The sequence below is a fragment of the Urocitellus parryii genome, chromosome 6, assembly GCF_045843805.1.
Source record: "Urocitellus parryii isolate mUroPar1 chromosome 6, mUroPar1.hap1, whole genome shotgun sequence".
Taxonomy (NCBI): Eukaryota; Metazoa; Chordata; class Mammalia; order Rodentia; family Sciuridae; genus Urocitellus; species Urocitellus parryii.
In genome coordinates, this window is record NC_135536.1 from 50,770,947 (window position 1) to 50,797,024 (window position 26,078).

At 35.4% G+C, this 26,078-nt stretch overlaps 1 protein-coding gene and 1 pseudogene across 1 annotated transcript in view; both read right to left on the reverse strand.

Annotated features, from left to right (window-relative positions):
• Positions 1-8,455: 8,455 nt before the first annotated feature.
• On the reverse strand, positions 8,456-10,076 carry LOC113198558 (heterogeneous nuclear ribonucleoprotein A1-like; annotated as a pseudogene).
• Positions 10,077-17,012: 6,936 nt separating this feature from the next.
• The window catches only part of Fbxo33 (F-box protein 33), a 41,989-nt gene continuing 32,923 nt past the window's right edge, over positions 17,013-26,078 (reverse strand). Inside the window, exons 2-4 of the mRNA XM_026411331.2 lie at positions 22,448-22,558; positions 21,260-21,945; positions 17,013-19,386 (exon numbers count right to left, since the gene is read on the reverse strand). Of these exons, the coding sequence (XP_026267116.1) occupies positions 19,115-19,386; positions 21,260-21,945; positions 22,448-22,558 (1,069 nt within the window). The 3' untranslated portion in view covers positions 17,013-19,114. The remainder of the gene's footprint in view (positions 19,387-21,259; positions 21,946-22,447; positions 22,559-26,078) is intronic.

Here is a 26,078-nt window from a genome sequence, read left to right on the forward strand (position 1 = left end):
AATTTAAAATTGTAAAAATTTCCCAATTCTTAATTCTGATGTTCTAGAATTTTGGAAAATATGCTTATATCTCTAATTCCTCTTTTACTAACTTGATTTATCAATTTGTGGCTTGGTTCCTTGAGATGGAAGACTGTGATTTTGGTAACAATCTCTGTTAATATCCCTGCCCTTAGTTCTACTTTCCTTCTTCTTCTACCCTGGCCAATGTACTACTTTCTGTTAGCTATACATTTATATTTTCAAGTTTGCTAATAACTATATTATGCATGCAAGTATAGCCCTTCTGTCATTGTTTCATAGTTGATCTAAAATTTGGAAATCATTAAATAGCACTTGTGTTGATATAATCATTTAAATATTATTCACTATTATACTAAATTATGTATTAGGTTTGTACTTTTGTACAAACTTTTGTTTATAAGTTCCAGTGACATAATTTCTGGGTTACTCAGAAGAGAATGCTTTGGATCCTCAAGGTCAAATCAGTAATTTTTTCTTAACTCTCTCTTTCTTCACTCATTCACCAATAATAGCCTAAAATAATGATAATTTTAGTTTGCTTTATCCTTGGACAAATTGGCCTTGGGGCCAGTACTCACTTCTTTATCATATCCCACTTTTTAAAAATTATTTATTTGTTCTTTTTAGTTATATATGACATCATATCCCAAGTTTTAAAAACTTCTTTTCACATCTTTTCTTTTGAACTTGTGTGTGTGTGTGTGTGTGTGTGTGTGTGTGTGTGTGCAATTTTTTTAAGGACTTTTGTTTTGGAGAGAGCCTTTGTCCTCCTGTTGCAAAACAGACTGTTTTCTTTCTAGGCCCATGAAGAGAATCTGCTCTTTTACAGATTTTTGGAGATTGCTCTCCTGTTCCATCTGGATCCTAGACCATCTGTCCTATTGGATTTTTTGTTTGTTTTTGAGTGTCTTATTTTGTTGAAATTCACTATCAAGTCAATTTTTTAAGAAAGGATATATGGAATATCAAATTTGTAAATTTTTGGTGTTAGTTTATTTGGATATAGAATTCTAGGTCAGACATTTTTATATTGTACTTTTTATATCAGTTAATACCATTATGTTAAATTTTAGTGTCCATTGTTGCTGATGAGAAGTCTGATAAGAATTTTATCCTCATTCTTTTGTTGATAACTCAATATTTTTCCATATAAAAACTTAAAAGATTGTTTTCCTTTATCTTAGATGTTCTGAAATTCACAGTGTGGTGCATCTATATGTGAGGCTTTTTTATTCAGTTTGTTAGTTTAGGTTCTCTGATAAGCAGCTTCCAAGATGGAATTGGACATTGAATGGAGACTGAGGAAGAAACACCATGAAAGATTAACAGGAGAATTTAAAGAATTATGGGGAAAGAAGACTGTGATTCAGATGTGACATCTGTGAATGGGAAGAGGGAGGGAAGGAAGGAAAGTTGGATAGGAACAGTGTCAGAGAATAGTGAAGCAAAGATTGCCTTTTAGCACAGTTCCTCACAGTACGAATGGTTTCTCTCTAGCTTCCCTGGTGTGTTCTGTCCTTGGCTTGGAGCAGCTCCTGGGAAGAACGTGGTTTTGGTGTGAGTGCTGAAGCATAACAGCTAGACTGTGATAGGGTGTGTTCACATGGAAAAACTGGGAAGCTGTTTGACAGAGTCTGAGAGGATGGGAGGATGGACTAGTGACCTTTGTGATTATTACCAAACTAATTATTTGGATGTTAGAAGGAGAAACTTGTTTTTGCATCTAATACTCTATACTTTTTAAAACAATTCTATGAATGAGTTAAGGCAGGTATTTTTATTCTCCTTTTAGATATAGCCTTAGGAAGCAGGCTTATTTTTTTTTTTTAATTTCTGTTTGTTCATTTTAGTTATATATGACAGTAGGATCTATTTTGATATATTTATATCTCAGAATTATCTCAGAAGCAGGTATTTTTAATTTGATTTTTAAAACCAAAATTGTTTTAGAGAATGTACTTTAAAACTTCCAGTATGAACTGAATTCACTTCATTTTTCATTTCTGTGTCTGGCTGTCAGACTTTGGAGAACTAAGGAACAGACTTGGTTTGGTATGAGGTAAAGAAAATGTATAATCAGGAAATAAATGTTTTCTTGCCATGGGTTTATTAATAGGGGAGAAACATTTCTCTCAATTAAAACTTAGGAGCCTTCTGTTTTCTGAATTGCTTTTTGTTTATGGAAGAAGACTAACATTTTGGTTCTAATTAGTTGACTAGCTAAATCTTAACACTTTGCATTTGTTGTCTGTAGTGGCGTTTCACATACATATAGTGTGTGGCATTACTGAAAATGGTGCCATCATTAGTTCATACTTTATTCATTTTATTCCTTGGATAGAGTTTGTGCCATGTTAAGTTCAGCCTGATATTGCAAGGCTAACATCTTTAGTTTCTAAAGAAACTAAAAGGAGAGCATTGTTAAGATTGTGGAACAGTTAAAAGTTGAAAAGTTAAAAAAAAAAAACAACCTAAACAATTAATATTTTGTTATTGCTTCACTGAAAAAAAATTACATGACTAAATTTCATTTTTTTTTCATAAGATCATGAAATTATAAATCTTAGAAGAAAAGCTAATAGTTACTGGTAGGCATTTTAAATAATTTGTGGCATGTTATTTTAATTAAATGGATTTTTTTAAAAACAAAAAACTGGAAGGAATAGTAAAAATTCAGTGAATTTAAATTTATCTGTAAAGCCAGGGATTAGACAAGCTGATTTCAATACTTTCAGTATTGAAATTAAATGTCTAATATGATAAATTATAATAGATTGCTTTGAGTTGACTGTTTTAAAAAATATTTTAGAGTGAGGATGTAGCTCAGTGGTAGAGTGCTTGCCTAGCATAAGTGAGGCCCTAGTCTTGATTCCTAACACTGTGTGTGTGTGTGTGAATGAATAAACATTTCAAATATAAGTTGAATTAGAGGGTTGGGGGTGGGTCTAGCTTGGAGTCTAGCTAGAGTGCTGTCTAGCATGTGTGAAGCTAAGAGTTCAGTACTCAGCACCATGGGGGGGGGAAGAAATTGGAGAGCTCTATCATTTTAAAAATTAATTCATCATTCACTTTAATAACTAATAAGTAACTCATGAAAACAGAAGAATGGCTAATTTTAGATTTAATTATTTCACTGAACATAACGAGAATGTAGCATTTTAAAACAAAGGTGAACTAAGAATTAAGGAAGAAAATTTTATTTTTCAAAGAGATGTTTTGTAACAAAATTGTTTCCTGACTTATTATTAAAAATTTCTTTGTAATTTTTAATTGACTATCTTAAGACTTGAACACCATTCTATATATTTGCTGTGGCCAAAGTTTTTTTTTTTTTACAAGAGAGAACTTTTGTTTTATTTATTTCTTTTATGAATCCTGGCAAAATTCTTCAACAGATGGTGCAAATTATGAGGTTGTGGCTCAGTGGTAGCACACTTGCCTAGCATTCATAAGGTACTGGGTTTGATTCTCAGCACCACATACAAATAAATAAAATAAAGGTCCATCAACAACTAATTAAAAAAATAGTGCAAATTAAAAAGAAAAGGGTCATGGAGTAGAACCAAGCCTATCTGCTTATCATTTATTGACTTAATAAGAAACTATTGTTTCATAAGACAGTGGGGCTTAACTTTGGTCAATATATAAAACTCTTGATAAGGTACGGCATGCCCATCTACAGTATTCATTGACATCTATCCAAACAGTCTCATGTTTTTTTCCTTCTTCATCTAGTACTACTTCTTAAAGAGTTCAGTTTATGTTTTATTTTGTTGCTTTGTCATGAATTTCAAGCCTTTCAGTCTGTTTTCTCATCCTTTTCCACATCCTGTTAAATACTCATCTGATTTCCCTCTTTGGAATGTTTTCTACATGCAGTAATATTAATGCTAAGCCAAATATGCTGTTCATTCAACAAATGTATATTGAGAGTCTGTAGTGTTAGGTATTGTTCTAAGTGTTCAGGCAATAATTGTGAACCAAACAGACAAGTTTTGCTCCCGTGGGAGCTTACCTTCCATTAATAATGGGCAAACAGACTTTAACAAAGAAAATGTAAAAGAAAATTTAAATGGGTCATAATAGTGGATAGTCAAGAAAAGCCACTTTTAGAAGTTGAATTTTGAACTGATTTGTTAAAAATGAAAAAAAAATATGAATATGGAAGAGAACATTCACAAAAAGGAGACCGGTGCAAGTATAGCTCTAGATGAAAAGGAGTAGACTTTTACCTTGAGGAGAAGAAAGACAGACAGCATGGTGTAGTATAATGAGCATATGTGTGTGTGAGAGATTGATTGATTGATTGATTGATTGATTGATTTTAGGTAGAGAGATGTGTGAGGCCATGAAAAGGCCATGTCAGAGAGTCAGCATTTCATTCTAAGTAAACGGGTAGCCAGTGGAAAATTTTTACATGACCTGACGATATATAATCTGAAAACCATTTGTTTATGGAGAATGAACTGAAGGGAGAGAAAAGAATGAAAAGAATGAAAGCAAAAAAAAAAAAAAAAAGAGACTAAGACATAGTTTAACTCATATAATGGTGGCCAGAAGAGATGGGAAAGAGAGAGAGAGTGGGTGGCTTTGGGATGTATTTGTTGGACTTCCTGATGGAGTGAATGTAGAAGGTGAGAGGAACATGGATCAAGGATGATTCAAGTTTTGATTTGAACATTTGGGGGAATAATACCATTTATGAAAATGGGAGAAACTAATACATTTCAGATAATGAAAATCAAGAATTCTGTTTGTCATGTTGAGTTGGAGATGCCTATTTAGTCACCCAAATGGAGATGCCAAGAAAGTTTGTTTGCATCTGGAACTTTTGGAGGGGGCACATTAGGGTTAGGGAAATAAATCTGGGTCATCAGCATAAAGGTATCTATGAGCGTGGATGATGCAATTACCTAAGGAGTGAACATAGAGAAGCTTTGAAAATTTGCACAGCTTATATCAACTAAATATAGAAATCACTTAAAATTTTAATTTAGAAAACTTTGGGATACATGTAGGGAATAAAAAAAGAATGCCTTCATGAAATGACTGAAAACTATGCCCTTCCTTTCTAAGTTGATCCTCACAATGCTTTTTCTGAGCTGAATATCCTCTGGCATGGTTTCCTCCTCTATGGGTCAGGCCATTTTATTTTAATCCCTTTTAATTAAGGAGATTAAGCTCAGAGTGAGTGAAAACTTTTCTGCTTAGATTTTATTAATCTTTTGCCATTATTCCAGTAAAGGAGATCTTATCAAAGGGAATGATCTTGTCTCAGACCATGTTTTGCTCTCACTGTTGCCCACCATGGTTGTTTATTGACTGTTGTATTGCCACCTAATTTTAGGAGAACTTTGAATTCATCTGTTTCTTAGTAGGTTGTACTATAGATACATATTACAAATAGGCAGCATAATTTGGCTACATACAAAGTTAGACCCTCTCTCTGGTTCCCTTGAAAGAATGTGACTTAGGAAACCTTACATGGAATGGCATTTATTGTCTCAAATGTGATAATATACCAGGAATGGGATTTTTCTTGTGCTAGGAGATCACTCCTAGATCACTTTGAGTAGCACAAACCATTTTAAATGGCATTTGAGAGGATTTTAAAGTATTTCAGTACTTGAAAATAAACCTTTAAGTATTTAAAAATTCTGTGTGGAATGCTCCAATAAATCAGAACACTTATAATGATGATATTAATATTTCTCCTATAATGCTAAATGTGACTTATATGTTAGAAAATATTCAGGTGCAGCAGAACTTAGCAGTATTACATTAAGATGATCTCTTACTGGGAAGTTTTTACAGTTTCTCTGTGTTCACTCCTTAGGTAATTTCATCATCTACTCCCACAGATATTTTCAAAGCTATTTTTTTCCCCCTAAAGTTAATTTTGACTTTCTTTTTTTTACAGACCCTTTTAATTCTGACTTTTAATATCCTGTATTCTGATAGATAATTTGGTATTTAATCACATTTAATTTGTACAATACATAATGCATTAACTTTTCACACCTATGTATTGTCTTCAAAACAACTTGGTGATTAGGTAGAACAGCCATTAATATTTCTCTGCTACAGACAGAATTGGTAATATACCTGGGTTGGAACCTGGTCTGCATTTCAAAAAGATAGATACCCTTAAATAAGCTGCCAATATAATTACAATACCAGTGTTCACCTTTTAAAATCCCATCGTCAAATATTATGTAACATTCAGTTGTTTAATATCATCAAATATCCATTCACATTTTCTCAATTGTTCTAAAAAGGTTTTATTTTGTTCACAAAAAGGAGACCAGTGCAAGTACAGCTCTGAATGAAAAGGAGTAAACTTTCACCTTGAGGAGAAGAAAGACAGCCAGCATGGTGTAGTATAATATATAGTATAGGTTTTCCTCTTCATTTCTTCTTTTTTTGCAATATATATATATAGCAGATGGACAATAATTTATTTTATTTATTTATTTTTATGTGGTGCTGAGGATCGAACCCAGGGATGTGCAAGGCAAGCGCTGTGTCACTTGGTTCCAGTCCCAGCTTTCTCTTCCATTTCTTAATGAAGAAACCAGGTCATGTGTGCTGTGGTTTCTCACAGTGCTTCTATGGCTACAGCTTCATGGCATCATTTAACATTTCCTCTGCCCTTGTTTGGTTGTAAATTAGTTATTAGCTCTAGAAACCTTATTTTGTATTTTGCTTAAATCTTCATTTGATTATTAAATCTAAAGTTTTATTTATTATTTCATTTTAGAAAAACTTTCTCTGGGACCTGATTAATTATGCCTTTTGAATCTTTAATAACACTTTTGAATTCCTTAATAGCTTGGCCTGTGGAAAACTTAAGCATGCTTAGCCTTGTTTCTAAGAAGGGCAAATTAGTAGTCAGTTGAATTAAACTTATGTTCATTTTTTTTTCATTGTTTTTCAAATTGCTAAATATTTATACTTCCTTGCATTTTGAAATAGTTTATCCTTAGGGTGTTTGTTTTATTTAGTACTTAAATCTGGGCAAAGAAATCTTAAGGTCTCACCTAGTTGGTATTTCAATAAAATTATATTTATTGGTATATTTTCAAGGAATCTGTTATGTAAAAAGAGAATTTAATTTCCTTGTTTTGCAGAAGAGATGCCAAAATGGTCTATTGATTTTATTAATTTAGAGGAAATCAGTTAGCTAATGTGTTATATTATAAAACTGATTTTTATCAACTAGCCTTTGAAAAATGTCCTCCATTTGTTGGATGCACAGATGTAGCTAAGACAATATTTATAAAGGACAAAACTTATTTATATCCTAAGTACTTGAAAATCTCCAACAATATATTACCTCAGGTAAGTAGAGTTCTTAGTTTCTAGTAATAATACAACTATAAGGTAGTACATATTCTAATTTTATAGTTATCTTGTCCAACAGTGGGTAGGCTAGCCACATACCAAGTATGTGTTTTTTTTTATTAAAACTAGGATAAAATAAAATTAGATGTAATATATTTCTATTTCCAACATGTTTTCACATATACATATTATGTATGTTTTAGACATAAATTCATGTACCAACATGATCATTCTGTTGCTTTGGGATTCAATAGAATTAGTGATACACGTGCACAAATACACCATGAGCAATTAATGCACTTCAAGAAATACAGCAAGAATCCTGGTATATGTGATAAAGTTTTAATACTCTGCATTTATAACTAAGTGGAAGAACATTATTATCTGCCAAATAGCACTGTATAGTTGTAGTGTTAGAGTAGCAGCACAAAGATGGTATTATGTAGGAGTGTTGCCTTCTGGGTTTAAATTCTGCTCAGTTACTAGCTTCATGACTAGACAAGATTTTTAACTTCCTTGTGCCTCAGCTTCCTCATGTATGAAATGAGGATGATATTTATTCTAGGGCTGCTGTGAGAATCACATGTGAAAATGCTTGTGAAGTGCTTAAAGTCATGTTTAACACACAGTAAATATTTAGTACATGTCAGTTATGTTATTTCTTAACTAATTTTTCCAGTGTTTTCTTAAAGAATTCACTGAAGAGAATATTTCTTGATTAAAGCCTGTTTTGTTTTTTTTTTAAAGACACATTTATTTAATGTTGTGATCAGACTATTATATTTAGCAGTCCAACAGCATGGGTGCAAAAAAAAAAAAGAAAAAAAGTCTACATCAAAACCTCTTGTTGGAATGCTTTACTTTTTCCACAAAAATGGAAACTAAAATAACCTGTTATACAATTAGTCACAGGTACAGTCCTCAGGTTTTTTTGCCCATACATGAGTATTTTCTAAACCATGTCTTCTTTGTGGCAGCTAAGCCCTGCCACCACTGTGCTTGGCTGAGTTCACAAATCTTGTAACCTGTTGCTTCCCTGTCACATCTCTGGCTCTCCTCTCCTGCTAAGCTTGGTTTCCTGACAGTATTAGAACCTTCTGCCACTGCCATAGCCACTGCTGCTGCTAGAACCACCATAGCCATCTTGGTTTTGTGGTTTGGTGAAGTATTAGCGTCCACTACTTTAAGGTCCAAAGATTCTGCCTCCAAAGTTTCCACCCTTCATGGGTCCAAAATTTGATCACTGATTGTTGTAATTGCCAAAATCACCGTAGTTTTCCCCATTTCCAAAATTGCTTCCATCATTACCAAATCCATTGTAGCTATCCCAGCTGCCACCATATCCATCACTACTACAGCTGTCTCTAAAGCCACCATGACCATTGAAGTTCCCTCCAAGACCAAAATTGTCATTTTCACCAAAACCACCTCCACAACTACCTCCAAAGTTTCCAGAACTACTTTGACCTCTTTGGCTGGATGAAGCACTAGCCATCTCTTGCTTTACAAGACTTTACTCACTTCACAGTTGTGACCATTTACAGTATGGTGTTTCTGGATGACAATCTTATCTACAGAGTCATGGTCATCAAAAGTCACAAGAGCAAAGCCCCTTTTCTTTTCACTGCCTTGGTCAGTCTCGATTTCAAAAACTTCAGTTTTCTCGTACAATTCAAAATAATCTTCAGTGTCTTCTTTAATGTCATCAATAGAGATCTTTTTCACAATTAAGTGGGCCCTTGGTCTTTGAGAATCTTCTCTTGAGACAGTTCTCTTTGGTTCCACAACTCTTTCATCCACCTTGTGTGGTCTTACATTCGTGGCTGCATCTACTTCTTCCAGAGTGGCATAAGTGACAAACCCAAAGCCCCTGGAGCGCTTTGTGTTTGGGTCTTTCATTACCACACAGTCTTGAGTGTTCCCCATTGCTCAAAATGCCTCTCAGACTCTCATCAGTTATTTCAAAGCTCAGCTCTCTGAAGAATAGCTTCTGCAGCTCTTTGGGCTCTTTAGGGGCCTTGTTTAGACATGAAAGCAGCAGGAAGAGAGACTTTAATGATTCTTTCTTGGCAGTGGCCACAGACAGAAAAGAGTAAGCTCTAAAGCCTATTCTTTTAAATATGACTTTTTATTTTCCATTTAGGTAGACGTTTTTCTAAAATATATTAAATGCCATCTTGTTACACATATTGTGTACATAATATATTTCCATTATAGCTTCAGGGTGTTTCATGCTGGGCATGGTGGTACATGCTTGTAAATTGCAGCTACTAGAGAGAGAGGCTGAGGCAGAAGGATCTCGAATTTGAGGCCAGGCTCAGTAGCTTAGTGAGATTCTGTCTCAGAGTAAAAAAAAAGAAAAAGGGCTGGGGATATAGCCGAGAGGTAGAGTGCTCCTGGGTTCAATCCCCAGTACCACAAAAACAAAAAGCAAAACAAAACACCACATCAAAGATAGGTTTTGTATTTCAAGCTTGGTGTAGGGGTGTTGAAGTCTGTTTTAAAGCTCTTTGGCAGTGGTCTAAGATGTTATATTCTGCCTTTCAGTTGTGTATGCTTCTGTGTCTTTCAGTTACCCCTTCTCTGTCCTTCTGATGTACAGTAGACCAAGTAACCAGATGTACAGGCTTGTTAGAATTATGCTGAAAAGACAAAGTGATCTAAAAGAAAGTGGGAATGGCTCTCCTGAGTGAATTACCTGGAAGCATTAGTGCAAGGACTAATCCAGTTTCATAAATCTTATACTTATTTCTGGATCCTTGGCTATACTTCAGATAGCTATGGTCATTTTATACAGTGTCCATATTAAATATGACTAACAACAATAGTGCTTTAAAATATGATGGAGTCAATGTCAGTGATATTTTCAGCTTTATTGAGGTGTGATTGATAAAAATTGTATATATTTAAGTGCAAAATATTTTTATACATGAATTCATTGTGCAGTGAATACAGTAATCAAATTGATATATATGTCACTACCCATAGTTACCATATTTTGTCTGTGGTGAGAACTTGAGATCTACCCTCAGCAGATTTCAGTTATACATTATTATCACTGTAATCACCATATTGTATATTAAACCCAGAACTTAACTGCAAGTTTGTACCTTTGATCAGTTTCTCACTTTTTTTTTGAGAGTGAGAGAGGAGAGAGAGAGAGAGAGAGAGAGAGAGAGAGAGAGAGAGAGAGAGAGAGAGAGAGAGAGAGAATTTTTAATATTTATTTTCTAGTTCTCGGCGGACACAACATCTTTGTTGGTATGTGGTGCTGAGGATCGAACCCGGGCCGCACTCATGCCAGGCGAGCGCGCTACCGCTTGAGCCACATCCCCAGCCCAGTTTCTCACTTTTTAATTATCAGAATGACATTAAAAAAAATCTGAGTAGTGTTTGAGCACCTTGGGTTACTGTGACAATCGCATCCATGTGTGGGTTGGAGGCAATGGTTCTTTGCCTTGGTCACATTTATATTCAGCCAGGATTCAGTGTTCTATCCTTTTTCTCTGGTCACTTTTATATTTTGAATGTTTGTGTCTTCTCCAAAATTCACAGGTTAAAAACTTAAACTCTAATACAATGGTGTTGGTAGGTGGGGCTTCAAAAGTAAGTGTTTAGGTCTTGGGGGCCCAGTCTTCAGGAAGGAGTTAATGGCTTTATAAGAATGCCCTGGGGGTACTGGCAGAGTATTTGCCTAGCATGTGTGAGGTGCTGGATTTGATCCCCAGCTCCTCAAAAATAAAGAATAGATTAATTAAAAAGGCCTTATGGGAGTGGGCTCACTCTTTCACTTTTCTGTTTCTTCTGTTGCTCTTCTCTGAAGGGTGCAACATTTAAGGAGCCATCTGGAATTGAAGGCTGGGCTCTCACTAGACACTAAATGTACCAGCACTAACTGAGGAATCAATTTCTGTTCTTTATAAATTACTCAGTCTCAAGTATTGTATTATAGCAGCACAAAACGGACTAAGACAGTCACTGTTTAGACTCAGCCAGGATTATGAACCAAGTCAATCCACAAACATGCATTTATTGATAACTTGGATTGTATTGGCATTTTAAATTACAAATTATTTTAAAAATGTAGAAAAGAACAAATAATGTAATGAGTATCCTTTTAGCTTTACTCAAAGCAAAATTTAACATTTTGCCATATTTCATAAAAAAGTTAAATAAACCCTCATACCAATCTTTGCCCTTAAGTTCCATAGTTGAGAGCACTGTTGTGAAGAGGATGTGAATATTTGTTATTTTTCAGTTAAATGTGTTCATATACAATCTGTATGTTTATTGTTCCTGCCTTTAAAAAATATGCATAAGTAATATCATTGAATAGGTCTTTTTAAAAGATGGTTTTTAACACTTTGAGCTTCATTCATGTTAGTAAATAGTTCATTTTGACTACTACATAGTATTTCACATATTAATATGCTGTTATTTATGGACACTGAGGTTGCTGTGGGTTTTTCATTACAAACAATGCAGAAATAAGCATGCTAGTTCTTTGTCATATGGGCAATAGTTCTATAGAGCTATAGTTTTCAAACTGGGGAGTATTCCATCAGAGCAGAGACTTTAATTTCACCTCCCATATTCTTTCCATAGTTGTTCTGCCTAGGGATAAATTTTTGAAGAAGGTGTAGATATCTTTCCTAATCACCCAATCCCCACGTTTCAAAAGGAACTCTACCTCTCACCCAGTTCCAGATTAACTGCAGTGCATAATACTAAGGTGTATAAATTTCTGGAGTCCCAAAGAGATAATTTAAAATTATTGGGGTCAGTGGTCAAAAAGTGAATAATTGATTCTCTGATTTCTTTTAACCAGTTGGCTTATTTAAAATAATTTTAATGGTAGATGAGTTTTACCTTTCCCCCTGTCATATGGTCAGAAGTTCAAAGGAGTGCCATTGCTATCACAAAATTTTTTTTTATTTACTTGTTTATGTGAAAAAAAAATTACACTTAAATTTAGTTCTAACACCTATAATTCCAGCTACTTGGGAGGCTGAGGAAGAAGGATAGCAAGTTCAAGGCCAGCCTGGGCAACTTAGTGATACTATTTCAAAAATGAAAAGGGGGCTGGGGTTGTGGATCAGTGGTAGAGTGCTTGCCTTGCATGTGGAAGGCACTGGGTTTGATCCTCAGCACCACCCACGTAAAGATAAAGTGAAGGTATTGTGTCCATCTGCAATAAATGAATGAATGAATGAATAAATAAATAAATAAAAAGGTCTGAGAGTAGCAGAGTGGCAAAGGACCCCTGGGTTCAATCCTCAGTACTGAAAAAAAAAATTGGCTCTAACAATTTGATAGCCAACCTAAATTTATATTTTTGATAAATTATATGTTTAATATATGTAAAAACTATAGGACAAAATTGAACAGTTTTATGGATGTAAATTTTAAAATTACATGTTGTTATAGTTTGGATATGAGGTGTCCTTCCACAAGCTCCTGTGTTAGTGCAGGAGGTGAAATGATTAGATTAGGAAAGCCTTGATCTAATCAGTTGTGTGGTGCTGGGGCTCAGACCCAGGAAGCAAGGTTGGAGCTCAGCACGTAGAAGATGCAAGACACAGGAACAGTAGACATGCTTTATTCAAAGGTGGCAACAGCCTCCAGCCTCCAGCTTCAGGTTTAGCGTCTAGCCAGTTCCATTTTGCCCCCCGCCCCCCATGAGCCATTTTCATAGGTCCTTTTTATATGCAGGCCAAAGAAGGCACACTGCCAACAGGTTACATAAGTGGGCATATGCTCACAAGCAGGTGTTTATGACCTTTAATACATATGCTGAATCAGAGTGTTTCTGACCTGACAACACACTGTCCATACAGCTGATTCATGGCCTTGGTTATAAAGTAAAATAGCCTGTTGGAAGCCTTGGCAAGGAAGCCATTTTGAGCTTCAACAAATGGATTAACCCATTTGATGGACTAATGGTTTGATAAAGTGGGTCACTGTGGGGGGCATACCTTGGGGATTATATTTATTATCCCTGGTTCCTCCTGCTCTCTCTCTGCTTCCCGGCCTCCGTGAATGAAGCAGCTTTCCTCTACCAAGCCTTTTCGCCCTGATGCTTTGCCTCACCTCTAGGCCAGAGTGATGGAGTCAGTGGACCATGGACTGAACTTCTGAAACTGTGAGTCCCATATAAACTTTTTCTCTGGTAGGTTGTTTGTCAGTTTTGGGGTCACAGTGATGAAAAGCTGACATAAATATTTTCAATTTATATGCAAAATTTGTAGAAAACATATAATCAATGAAAAAACTCTCTAACAAAAGTATATTACTTTTTTTTTTTAAGATGGGTCTTACTGAGTTGCCCAGGCTAGCCATGAATTTGTGACCCTCTTGCCTCATCCTCCAGAGTAGCTGGGATTACAGGTGTTGTTCCACCATGCCCAAAACTAATAGTAGGATAAAATGCTGTGGGATAGTTGGAAAGGATACATGTAGCAGTCCTGCTTGAATGAGAAACCACACATTTTAAATGGAAATTTAATATAAAGAATTCTTAACTATGTTGTAAATTATAAGGTCACTAATTTGACACCCTAGGGATGAGGAAGGGTACCCAAAGAAAGACAAACTCCAGGGTTCAAGCCCAGGAATAGTTCTGCAAGGCCTGAGATGGTCTGGAATTGCTTTGTATGCAACAGGCAAGGTCCAGAGCGCAGATGGGGAAGTGCACTAACAGCAAAAAGTGGTAGGGACCTGCACTGGGAGCACCAGGGACTGATGGGGGACACCTTTAAAACTGTGGCACATGAAGTGTCTCTTGTTTCTGGGTGGAAAGGCTGAAGGAAAGTCAAGCTGCAAGTTTCATAGAAGAACTTCATCTGAACCCTGTTTGGGGCAATTCTCACTAGATGTCTTCAAGCCCACACCTACCCTGACCTGCTCTAGAGCCAACAGAGAGCCTCTTCCTTCGGCTATGTTCCCTGAGTGTCCTTACTGAGAAATTAACTTTGTGCTCACTTTAGAACACTAAAAAGAATTCTGATACTAGCATTTACTGAAGGATGCATTCAGGGCTAAAAGGCAATAAACTGTTAACCGACATTATATGAGGTCAAGGAATAAAATGAATGATGTAAAATTTCCAAGTGATCAAGAGCTAATTGCTTTTTAATAGATGGGTATTCCAATTCAGGTTCCAAATGTTTTCCTTTTCCTTGCCAATATATGGTGTCCTTGCCCTGTTTTAAAAAATCTTTCAGAAAGAATGATTTAACTTTGTCTTAAAAACTTATTCTTGATACATCTTCCATTTTCATCCCACAGCCAACAACCCTAATTAGTAGACTGTACCAAATACCAAAGTGATGGCCCTCACAGCTACCTAATGAGTCCTGGGGTGGCTGAGAGCCTGCTGATACTTTCAGTCTGTTGAGAATCAAGAGGAAAGGTCTGTGCCTTGGGTAGAGCAAACTCAGACACTCATGACTCTTTGAACCAGATAAGAGTGTTGCACTGTGCTTTGTGGACAAGGGTCTAGGAAGCTGGGAGTATATGAATCAGGTGTCCAAAGGTCATGCAGGAAGCCTGAGTATGTAATATTCCCCAGGTGCAGCTGGTTTGGGTTTGTTGGGAGCTAAGCAGCATTCATATCAGATACTTGTGTAATGATAACTAAGGTGTGCTCTCAGTGGTGTCTCTAGTAATAGTAGGGCTATGTTTGGAAATCACAAATTACAGCTTCATTATTGTTTTGAAATACTTGTAATGAAAAAATCCACTTAAATTTGAAACTAATTTGCAAGAAATCTGAATGTTATCCTACCAAAGAAAGAATGACTGCTAAATTTCTTAAATTCACATGTGGCATAATGAATCTTGCTATTATGTGTAATCAAAATGCACCAATAAAAATGTCTTAAATTCAGCTGTTATACATTTTGGAACGGGAATCTCAAGAATATAGAAGGAGACAAATAGAGTAAAGGAGGGAGATGGAAAGGGAAGAGGGGAGGGCAAGGGGCAGTACTGGGGAATATGCTGTGTCCATGTTTCAATATTCTACAATCACGAACACATACACATAATTATAATGCACTAATCAAAATAATGATAGAAGGGAGATCAGTAGGAAAGAGCAAGTGGATTGGGAAGGAGGCGAGGGAAAGGGAAGGTACCTGGGAATGGGATTGATCAAACTGTTATGTGCATGTACAAATATGGCATAATGAATCTCACTATTATGTATAATGATAATGCACCAATAGAAAATTCTCTTATGCCAGGACATGGAAATGGTTGGGAAGCACTGATTTAGGCAATGTGGTGTGGTGCTTGTGCATTATTCACACCAGCTTGTGTTACTCTACAAGCACTGCATTATGGTATTGGCTTCAAAAAGATCCATTTGGATTCATGTTATAAGCCCCAGGAGGCTAGTTTCTGCATTCTTGTGTTCAACTGAAAGCACACTGTTCTTCCTAAGTCTCATCCCAGCTTCTTTATCCCCAGTGGGGTGGGAAAATAGGACAGTAGTTTTAGATACATGTGTTTCATATAGTTTAGTAAACTATGTTGAAACTCTTCAGTACGTTTGTATGTCTGTGAGCTATCAGACTTACAAGAGTTGAGAATTTCAGTGAAGAATTGGTTTTATTTATTTATTTTTTGTGTGGTGCTAGGGATTAAACCCAGGGCCTCGTGCATGAGAGGCAAGCACTCTACCAATTGAGCTATATCCCCAGCCCCCCAAGAATTGGTTTTAGATAATCAAGTCCAATCTTTATTTCTAAGTTGAGAAAACTTAAGCTCAAAGAGGAGTCTGAGGTCAAGCAGCTTTAGAGCCAGAGCTCGGATCAGAAAAAGGTACTGAGCCTTCCAATTAGAGCTTTACCGCATCAACTTTCACTTGATTGATATTCATATTATTAATAAGACTTTCTTTTTATGAATATCTTGGGCACATTTCGAGTTAGGGGTGTGTCTAAGTAATAAAGCTTTGATAGGTCTAAGGATAATTCCTTTTTTCCCCTTTCATTATACATCAGACATTGACAGTGAAATGTACCAACCACTTGTCATTTGAAAGTTCTGTCCATGGAGGGACAGTTAGAAATGAAGTGCTGTGAAAATGCAGGAAGGGACCAGGGAAGGTCAGAAACAGTTGCTTAAGGAGGTAGCCCTTGCAAAGGCATGTAGGTGTGTGCCTGGCATTGTGTGTGGTCTCCAGTGTTTGTGTGTCACAAGGAGAGGCTGCTTTTGGTAGAGGTGCTGGAAGTTCTCAGATTGGGGTTAGATAGGTGTCTATGGTTAGTTTGAGAATTCCAGCTAGTATGTTTAACATGGTTTATGTGAGGACCATGAGCAAATTGCCAAACTACCCTTGGAGGCATACCTGGAATGCAGCTTCCTTGTTTCCTAGCCTCTTCAGAACAATTCTTTTTAAATAACAGATTATTCAGAGATGAGGCAGTTCCTAAAAGAGTCAAAGTCTGGAATGATTAAAGAAGGAAAGATGGAAGAAGAAGGAAAATAAGTCATTTTTTCCCCTATGAATGAGAGCTGTTTTTCTCAAGAATAGAGATCACAACATTAAACCAATAAAGGGGTTTATGAAATATTTAATGCTGGCAATTCTAAGTATTTTTGCATATAGTGTAAGAATTTTAAAAAATAAGCTCCTATAGTCTATAAATTAAGTTTTACCATATCAATAATGTGAGTACATAATTCATTATGACTGTGCTAACCAGTCTAGTTTTTTTGCTTTTTTTTTGGTCAAAGTAAATTTCTTTAAAAATTAAAATCCTCTACTCAGACTAAGACTTTATATGCTATATTTCCAGATTATGACTTTTTATGACATTCTCAAATTTAAGCTTTTTTTTTTTTGCACCAGAATACAAAAGCAGCTAACATGATTATATACACTATAAGGATTAATGCAGATTATTTAACACTGAAAGTTTTCATGCTTTATATACAATAAAATATATTACAATGATCACTTTTTAATGCTTTATTCATTGATTAAAAGAATATACATTTAACATAAACCATACAACATCAGTCATCAGGTCAAACATTCAGCTGGTTTCCTTACAGTTTCTGTCAGGAGTTATTTTATCTGATCACATATACAAGATAAAATCTCACCACATCTGGCATTTACACATACTGTGCCAGTGGATTCACACTACTGATGTACATATAAAATCCGCATGGTATGTGCTCACTGGAGACAAAACAGTGCACACCTGTCAAAAGGTCATTTAATATAAGATGGTAAAACCATTTGTAAAACATATAAACTTTTTCCATAAATAGAATCATATCTGGACATCTGTTGCATAAATTGTGTTTCCAAAGCTTACAATAGAGCAGCCAGGTCTCAGCACTGCTGGGCACCCACGTTGGCTACTTACTTTATTATTGCAGACTGTCCTTTAACATTAAATGCACAACATTCGTACCACTTAAAACTGGGGTCAGGTGGAAGTCTCACAGAGACCACGTCTGTACCGCGGTTGCCCTGAACAGTTAAATTGGCTTTTAAAGCCTCTCAGATATAACAAGGTTTTAAAACATACTTCATGGAATGTTCTTCATGTATCATAGCAGCTCATACCTGTGATAGAACAAGCTTTCAGTTTTTCCTTTCTTTTCTTTACATTCACTATTCACAGTGAAACAGGTGCATGGTTTTTTTTTTTTTTTTCGTTTTTTTTTGTTTTGTTTTTTTTTCAGAGTTCTGAGGTTGCTGACTGAGCCACAGCACAGCTGTGTACCACAGGTCGAAATTCGACCTTAAATATTACAATCTAGCAGTATCTGGCTGACCACAGTGGGCCGGCCCCTGCCAGCATGTGGGCACTTCTTCATTTAAGTCTATTCTTTGGCAGCTGACACGCGTGCTGACAGAGAAAAATCCAGTGACTTGTTGCTAGGGATTTCACGACTAATGTCTGTTTGCAAACATGTTTGTTTATAATTCTATTTTGATCTTCTTTAGGAGGTTTTACACTGGAATAGTTTCTTTCTTCCTCTACTATTTGAAATCTGGGCTAAAAAGCTAACTTGAATGTATAATGTAATTGTTGAGTAAAATTATATCAGATACAGTCTGAAAAAATCTGACCATTTAAGTATTCATGTTTATGTAAATGCATTTTTAAAAAAAGGATTAAGCAATGTTCTAACCTAGTACTATATGAAATTCAGAATGGTAATTGGTGTTATCAACTCTAATGTAGGTAATGGAAGTTAAACTCTTGGCTTTCTGTTAAAGATAACTCATTTGGGATTATATTATCTTCCCTTATTCCATTTCAAATCAGAATTAATGAAATGCTATTGGAATACCTAGATGCAGTGCATTGCATACAAATCCATCAGGCTATGGATATATATATATATATAGTATAAAAATATTTTGGCTCCTGAGTTCTGAACTCTGACACACAAAGAATAAAAATGTCCAAAAGGCAGAGTAACTCAGTGAAAAACAAAGTTAGCCAGCAACCTCAGACAATCTTCGATTGTATGTCCTTAAGGTTTGGTAACAATTCCATTAACCGTGAAAGCCCTATACATTGTCACTTTGAACTTCTAAACCAATACCCGACTACGTTCTTTGATCAAGAAGTAGAATATACATATATAATTCTATAAAGCTAATACTGATTAAACACAGCACAAAGGGAGGATTAATTCACACTACTGAAAAAAAAACATAATAGGACCCTACTTGCATATGTAACCACAGGAATTGTACATTTAAAAAAAGCTAAATGTCTTCACTGAAGCGTTGCATCTCTCTGTAAAAATGGCGATTTGGTTCAGTGAAGACGCTGAGTGATTCAATGTCCATGACGGCATGCCAAGGTTGACCCAGGCCCAGGGATACCTGCTCGATAAGGTTATGCACTGGATCCACATCCTGGTCGGCTAGTTCACCTTGGTCGAAATCAATGCTTTCTTCAGTGACTTCAAGTACTTTTAGATCAGAGCCACGAAGACGAGCAATGGCAATGAGGTTGTGTGCCCACACTGTGTAACCTTAAAAATAAGCAAAAGACAAGTCTGTCATTTTCTTGCATTTTATTTAATTTTTTTGATGTTAGTCTTTTTCTCATTTGATGCTTCGTGAGAAGCTTCAAATTTGTATCTCCCCAAATTGGTCTTTTTCCATTAAAAATATACTGAAACTGAAAAAGGGGACTGGAGGAAAGGGGTCAGAATTTTGATACTGTCTTCAGGAACACTATTGTGTACGATGAACTGTTATGTAATGTAATCCTATTCTGACATTTCTTTCTGTAAAAGAGATGATGTTTAAAGTTTAAAGTAAATATAAATAAATTTTGGAGGTTTGGATAGTGATATATCACAAGTACAAAATTTTATTTCATATACGTGTATCCATTAACAATACATACAAACTAGTATTTTTAATTTGTGAAAAATCATCTTGTGTGGTACTTCACAATCCAAAGAAATGAAGTGACACTTTCAAGTTTGAAGATAAACTGTTAATCATCAGTAGCAAATATGAAAAGCATAAAACAGTCATGGTACGATACATATCAACTTCAGAATAATGGCTTCTCTGAAGAGAAGAGAATGGGTGGTATAGAGAGTTTTTCCTCTAATATCTTATATCTTAACAAGTGTTAAAAAGATTGCCTTAAATTAATTTTTAAATAATTCCACATTCTGTATTTCCATTTTACCTTCCACTTTCAATACTGATTTATTCTTGCTACCTCTAATAACTGGCCAAATAATAAAACAAAACTTGAAAAACAAGATATAACCATTCCCACATATTAAGTATAGGTTAAAAACAGTTTAAAAACTATGAAACAGAGGCTGGGGATATAGCTCAGTTGGTAGAATGCTTGCTTTGCATGCACAAGGAAGGCCCTGGGTTCAATATCCAGCACCACAAACAAAACAAAACAAAACAACCCAAAAAACAAACTAATGGGGCTGGGGATGTGGCTCAAGCGGTAGCGCGCTCGCCTGGCATGCGTGTGGCCGGGGTTAGATCCTCAGCACCACGTACAAACAAAGATGTTGTGTCCGCCGATAACTAAAAAATAAAATATTAAAATTCTCTCTCTCTCTCTCTCTCTCTCCCCCTCTCTCTCTTAAAAAAAAAAACTAATGAAACAGAGCTAATAAAAAATTTAAAAAACATTCTTATAGATTATTTTGCAATTGTATTATATCAAAAAAGAAAGTAAAAATTTTCTTTTATTGTTAGAACAGCAATTTGAGAATAGTTCACATTTAGATGAATGGCCCCACTAAGAAATAAAAATGTAACTAACCAATAGGATCATCATTTGAAAAAACATCATACAAACTAGTACACTGATACCTAGAATCTAAGAGATGAGGCAGTGAACATAAAAGAAATCATACTGTGTATTATGCTTTTAAGGCATCTTGTGATTAGAGGAAATATATCTATTGCAGGGGAATGTGTATGTTTTCTTAGCTAAATTTAATTTCAGATGTCATGTGAAATACTATGTGGTAGAAGAAAAAATTAACATGGAAGCTGAAGCAGAATGTTTGGGATAGAGGTATGTCTTTCAGTTTGTAAGTGATAGAGTTTATGAACTTTAAAAAGCTTTATAAAGACTGCATATCAGGTACTGGGATTGTGGCTCAGTGGTAGAACACTTGCCTTGCACTCATGAAACAATGGGTTCAATCCTCAGCACCACATAAAAATAAATAAAGATATTGTGTCCATCTACAAATAAAAATATATTTAAAAAACTGCATATCAATTTGTTGCAAGATTTCCTGACATTTTAAAGGCCACTGCCACCTTTTTACTGGCATAAATATTTTAAGTGTAAAAAACCATTTTAAGTGTAATGCCAATATCAAACTAATAGGGAAAAAAATCACATACCATGAATGGCCAGGAGAGAGAGCTTTGTACACCTCCATGCTAATAAAACCAATGGATCTTCATTTCGGTTGTCACTAAGATCTGGAAAACCAGACGTGTCTATTACATCATTCATCAATATAAAATGAGTGAGGAACTTGTCATACTGCCTGGATATAAGATCAACAATGGCCCCTGAAACACAAGTGATATAGCTGTCAAAATGAATCCTCTCTAGTGGTATACTGGGTTTCAGAATCTTTAACATATCTTCACTTTTGATATCAAAAGCCATTATATAAACCCGAAGACTGGTGCTCTTTCGTGACAGGGCTTTCCAATGGTCATCATTCGGCATGTTGTCTAGAGACTTGTGCATCACAGAAACATTGTGGACCAGGAGAGATAGTCGCTGCAAAGGCACATGGTTGCTATCAGTTAAGACTCTTGCCATCTCAGCTGTAAAGTCACAGAAATCCAGAGCAAGTGAGCGCAGATTCACAAATCGTTCTAGTTCAACTGCAGTGATAAGAGTGCTGTTACCAGGAATATTGTTGTCCAGTAAACTCAGGTGCTCCATGGTGTTAGCAATAGAGTTAGAGAGAGATGACAGTGATGATGGAGTTACTATTTCCAGCATAAACCCGCAGGACAGCCATTTCAGTTGCCTACTATTACTCAGTATTTCTTCAAACAGCTGCTGAATTCTATAAGGAAAACACATGCCAAAATGATCTAACTACAATCTTTTAATAATGATATTTAAAAATAGGCAATAAATGTCATGCAATGTTGAAGTATATTTTCCCTCATCAGTTAATGTCTACTCAACTCACAATAAATACCACTAAAATTCACATTAACATCTAATGAGTAAACTATATCAAACATACAAATGTATTAAACATGTAAACCTATGTTCCTCATCTAAGGAAAACAGCATTGCACATCAGAATGGTAGATATACAATAAGACAAGCAGAGAATAAACAGTTTTAAATCACAATAATTATCCAGCAAGCTATTTGATATCTTAAAGATTTATGGCATAGAATGACACATATATGATCACTGTATTTCATTAAGATATTTGTGTTTTTGCAGAAGACAAAAAGTCATTACTTTTCTGATTATTTTTTTATAATTTTATAGTAAAAACTAGAATAAAAGTAATGTATTAGTATAGACCCCTGTCCAATATGTAACTTACTGTTTAATTTTTTTGCCATCAGGGTCTGCCTTGCTGAGGTATGTATTTGACAAACTTCCTTGCTGTTGCAGAACACTTATGTCTCCAAAAAGACTAAACTTCTGGAGGTTCCTACAAGACAAAGTATATAAAGTGATTTTCTAAGTAATTAACACATAGAATTATAAATACTAAAAATAAATATGTGCAAAAGGGATATCCTAGAAAAGTTTACACCCTATAATTCACTTTTTAAAAAATATTTTTTGTAGTTGTAGTTGGACACAATAACTTTATTTTACTTATATGTGGTGCTGAGGATCAAACCCAGGGACTTGAATGTGCGAAGCAAGCGCTCTACCGCTAAGCCATAACCCCAGCCCCTATAATTCACTTTGAATCCAACTAAATACTTTCTATATACTCAAAACATAAGGCAACATGATGTGGGAAAAGCAGCATAAGCTTTGAATGAAGACTTGGGTATAAAGGTTGGTTCAGGAGCTCAATTTTTAAAAATATTTTTTATTAGTGTGTTATAATTATACATAACATTGGGGTTCAATGTGACAGACAGTCACACATGCACATAATGTGCTCCATTTCAATCTCCAGTACCTCCCCTTTCTCTTCCCATCTCCTACCCTGATCCTTTCCCTCTATTCAGCTGTTCTCTCTTCTATTCATTTTCGTTTTTAAATTAGTACATTATAATATACATACATGTAGGATTCGTTATGATAGATTCATACATGCACAACATAATTTGGTCAGTTTAATACCCCAGTATCTTGCTTTCCCCTCTTCCCTTCCCTGCCTGCCCATCCCCCCTTTCTTCTACTCTACTGTTCTCCTCCTTTTTTCCTGAAATCTCTTTTTAAAATTTCCTTTTCCTTTTTAACTTCATATATAAGAGAAAACATTCAATCTTTGGCCCAATATTTTAATTAATATGTAATAACTATATCTACCTTACAGAGTAGGGATGAGCAACAAAATGATATATGAACAACTGTAATGCTAATCATAACAAAAATTCTCAAACTAGGTAACTTAGTCAACGTGTTAAATGGTCAAGGGTAGGGCTCTTCCCTGAAGAACTCAGAAATTTTCTTTGATTAAATACAAAGAGAACCTTCTCCAGTCTTATGGTCACATGCATAGCTTTTGATTAATGGAGGTAAAAAAAAAAACTATGAAAAAATATTTTAGCTTTAAATAATTTCAGATATAAGACTACTTTTCTGATAGCAAAATTCTAAGTAGGATAAATTAATATTAAAAACTCCTAAATGGCAATCATAACTAACTAGAAATCCCATATATAACACAAAATATACAGATAACTTTAATAAGAAATGTTTAAGACACAAAGTGATAAAATTTAAATATAAATAAAATACCATTTCTTCATAGTATGTCTCATTTTCCCAAATTAATAACATTGATTTCACTGAAAAGCTTGATGATCCTAAAATTTAGCTCAAGGAATAATTACTAATTCATTTCCTCATTAAACCAAATATACCTTGAGGGCTACTAAGTGCCAGGTGCTGTGCTATATATTAGGGGTACAATAGTGATCCAATGCTGTGAAGGACAAGAACAGGGTTCTTGCTGTACATCAAGAGAATATTTGACACTGTGTTCACTGAGAGAAGGACTCCTGAAATAAAATGAATATTAAGACTGAGTAGAAGTAAAATGAAAAAAGGTTGTAGATACAGATAGGATTCTAAGTCAAAGAAAAAAACAACAACATTGTTTCTGTCTTCACTACAATAAGCTGCTCCAAAATGGTTTCAAGGAGAGAATAACAATTAAATTTGTGCCTGGAAAATATTATTATAGCCTTAAGAAGGGAAGAGCCAAAGTAGAGGGACTATTTAAGAGAGTATGTTAGTATCCCTCCCATGTTCAAAATACTAGAAAAACTAGGGATAACAGGAACATACCTCAACATTGTAAAAGTTACCTGTGCTAAGCCCCAGGCCAACATCAATTCTATATTCTCTTGCATTCTTGAAATCTGGCAGGTTAACAGTGGAATTTATATTGAACTACATATGTAGATGGTCTTGATTCTTTTTTTTTTTTTAAGAGAGAGTGAGAGAAGAGAGAGAGAGAGAGAGAGAGAGAATTTTTTAATATTTATTTTTTAGTTCTTGGCGGACACAACATCTTTGTTGGTATGTGGTGCTGAGGATCGAACCCGGGCCGCACGCATGCCAGGCGAGCACACTACCGCTTGAGCCACATCCCCAGCCCAACCAACATCAATTCTAAATGGAAAAAAGTTGAAAGCATTCACAGGGATGCCTTCTTTCACCACTTCTATTTAACACAGTAAACTCTAGCCCGAGCAATTACACAGATGAAAGAAATTAAAGAGATACAGACGGAAAAGAACTACTCAAATTATCACTATTTGCCGATCATATGATTCTATACTAGAAGGCCCCAAAAATTCCACCAGAAATCTTCTAGAACTAATAAATGAATTCAATAAAGTAGCAGGATATAAAATCAACACCCATAAATCAAAGGCATTTCTGTACATCAGTGACAAATCCTCAGAGAAACTAAAAAAACCATTTCGAATAGCCTCAAAAAAAAGGGGGGGGGGAATCAATGAAAGCTACAGCATGCTAAAGAAAGAAATTAAAGAAGACCTTAGAAGATGGTCATTTGTCAAAATGACCACACTACCAAAAGTACTATACAGATTCAATGCAATCCCAATCAAAATCCCAATGACATTCCTCATAGAGAAAAAGCAATCATGAAATTCGTCTGGAAAAATAAGAAACCCAGAATAGCCAAAGCAATCCTTAGCAAGAAGAGTGAAGCTGGTGGCATTACTAGTCCAGAGCTTAAACTATACTACAGAACAATAGTAACAAAAACAGCATGGTATTGGCACCAAAATAGACCTGTAGACCAATGGTACAGAATAGAGGACACAGAGACAAAGCCACATAATAACAGTTATCTCATATTAGACAAAGGTGCCAAAAACATATATTTGAGAAAAGATAGCATCTTCAACAAATGATGCTGGGAAAACTGGAAATCCACCTGTAACAAAGTGAAATGAAATCTCTCTCTCAACATGCACAAAACTCAAAGTGGATCAAGGACATAGGAATTAAACCAGAGACCTTAGGCCTAATGGAAGAAAAAGTAGGCACTAATCATCATGTTGGGATTAGGCCCAACTTCCTTAATAAGACTCCTATAGTGCAAGAATTAAAACCAAGATCAATAAATGGGATGGATTCAGCAAAAGAAACAATCAGTGAGGTGAACACGGAGCCTACAGAATGAGAGCAAATCTTTACCACAAGCACATTAGATAGAGCACTGATCCCTAGGATATATAAAGCATTCAAAAACCTTAACATCAAAAAAACCAAATAACCCAATCAATAAATGAGCCAAGTATATGAACTGAATAGACACTTCTCAGGATATACAATCAATCAACAAATGTATGAAAAAATGTTCAACATCTCACGCAATTAGAGAAATGTAAATCAGAAGTACTCTAAGATTTCATCTCAGTCCAGCCAGAATGGCAGCTATCAAGAACACGAACAAAAAGTGTTGGAAAGGATGTGGGGGAAAAGGCACACTCAGACCTTGCTGTGGG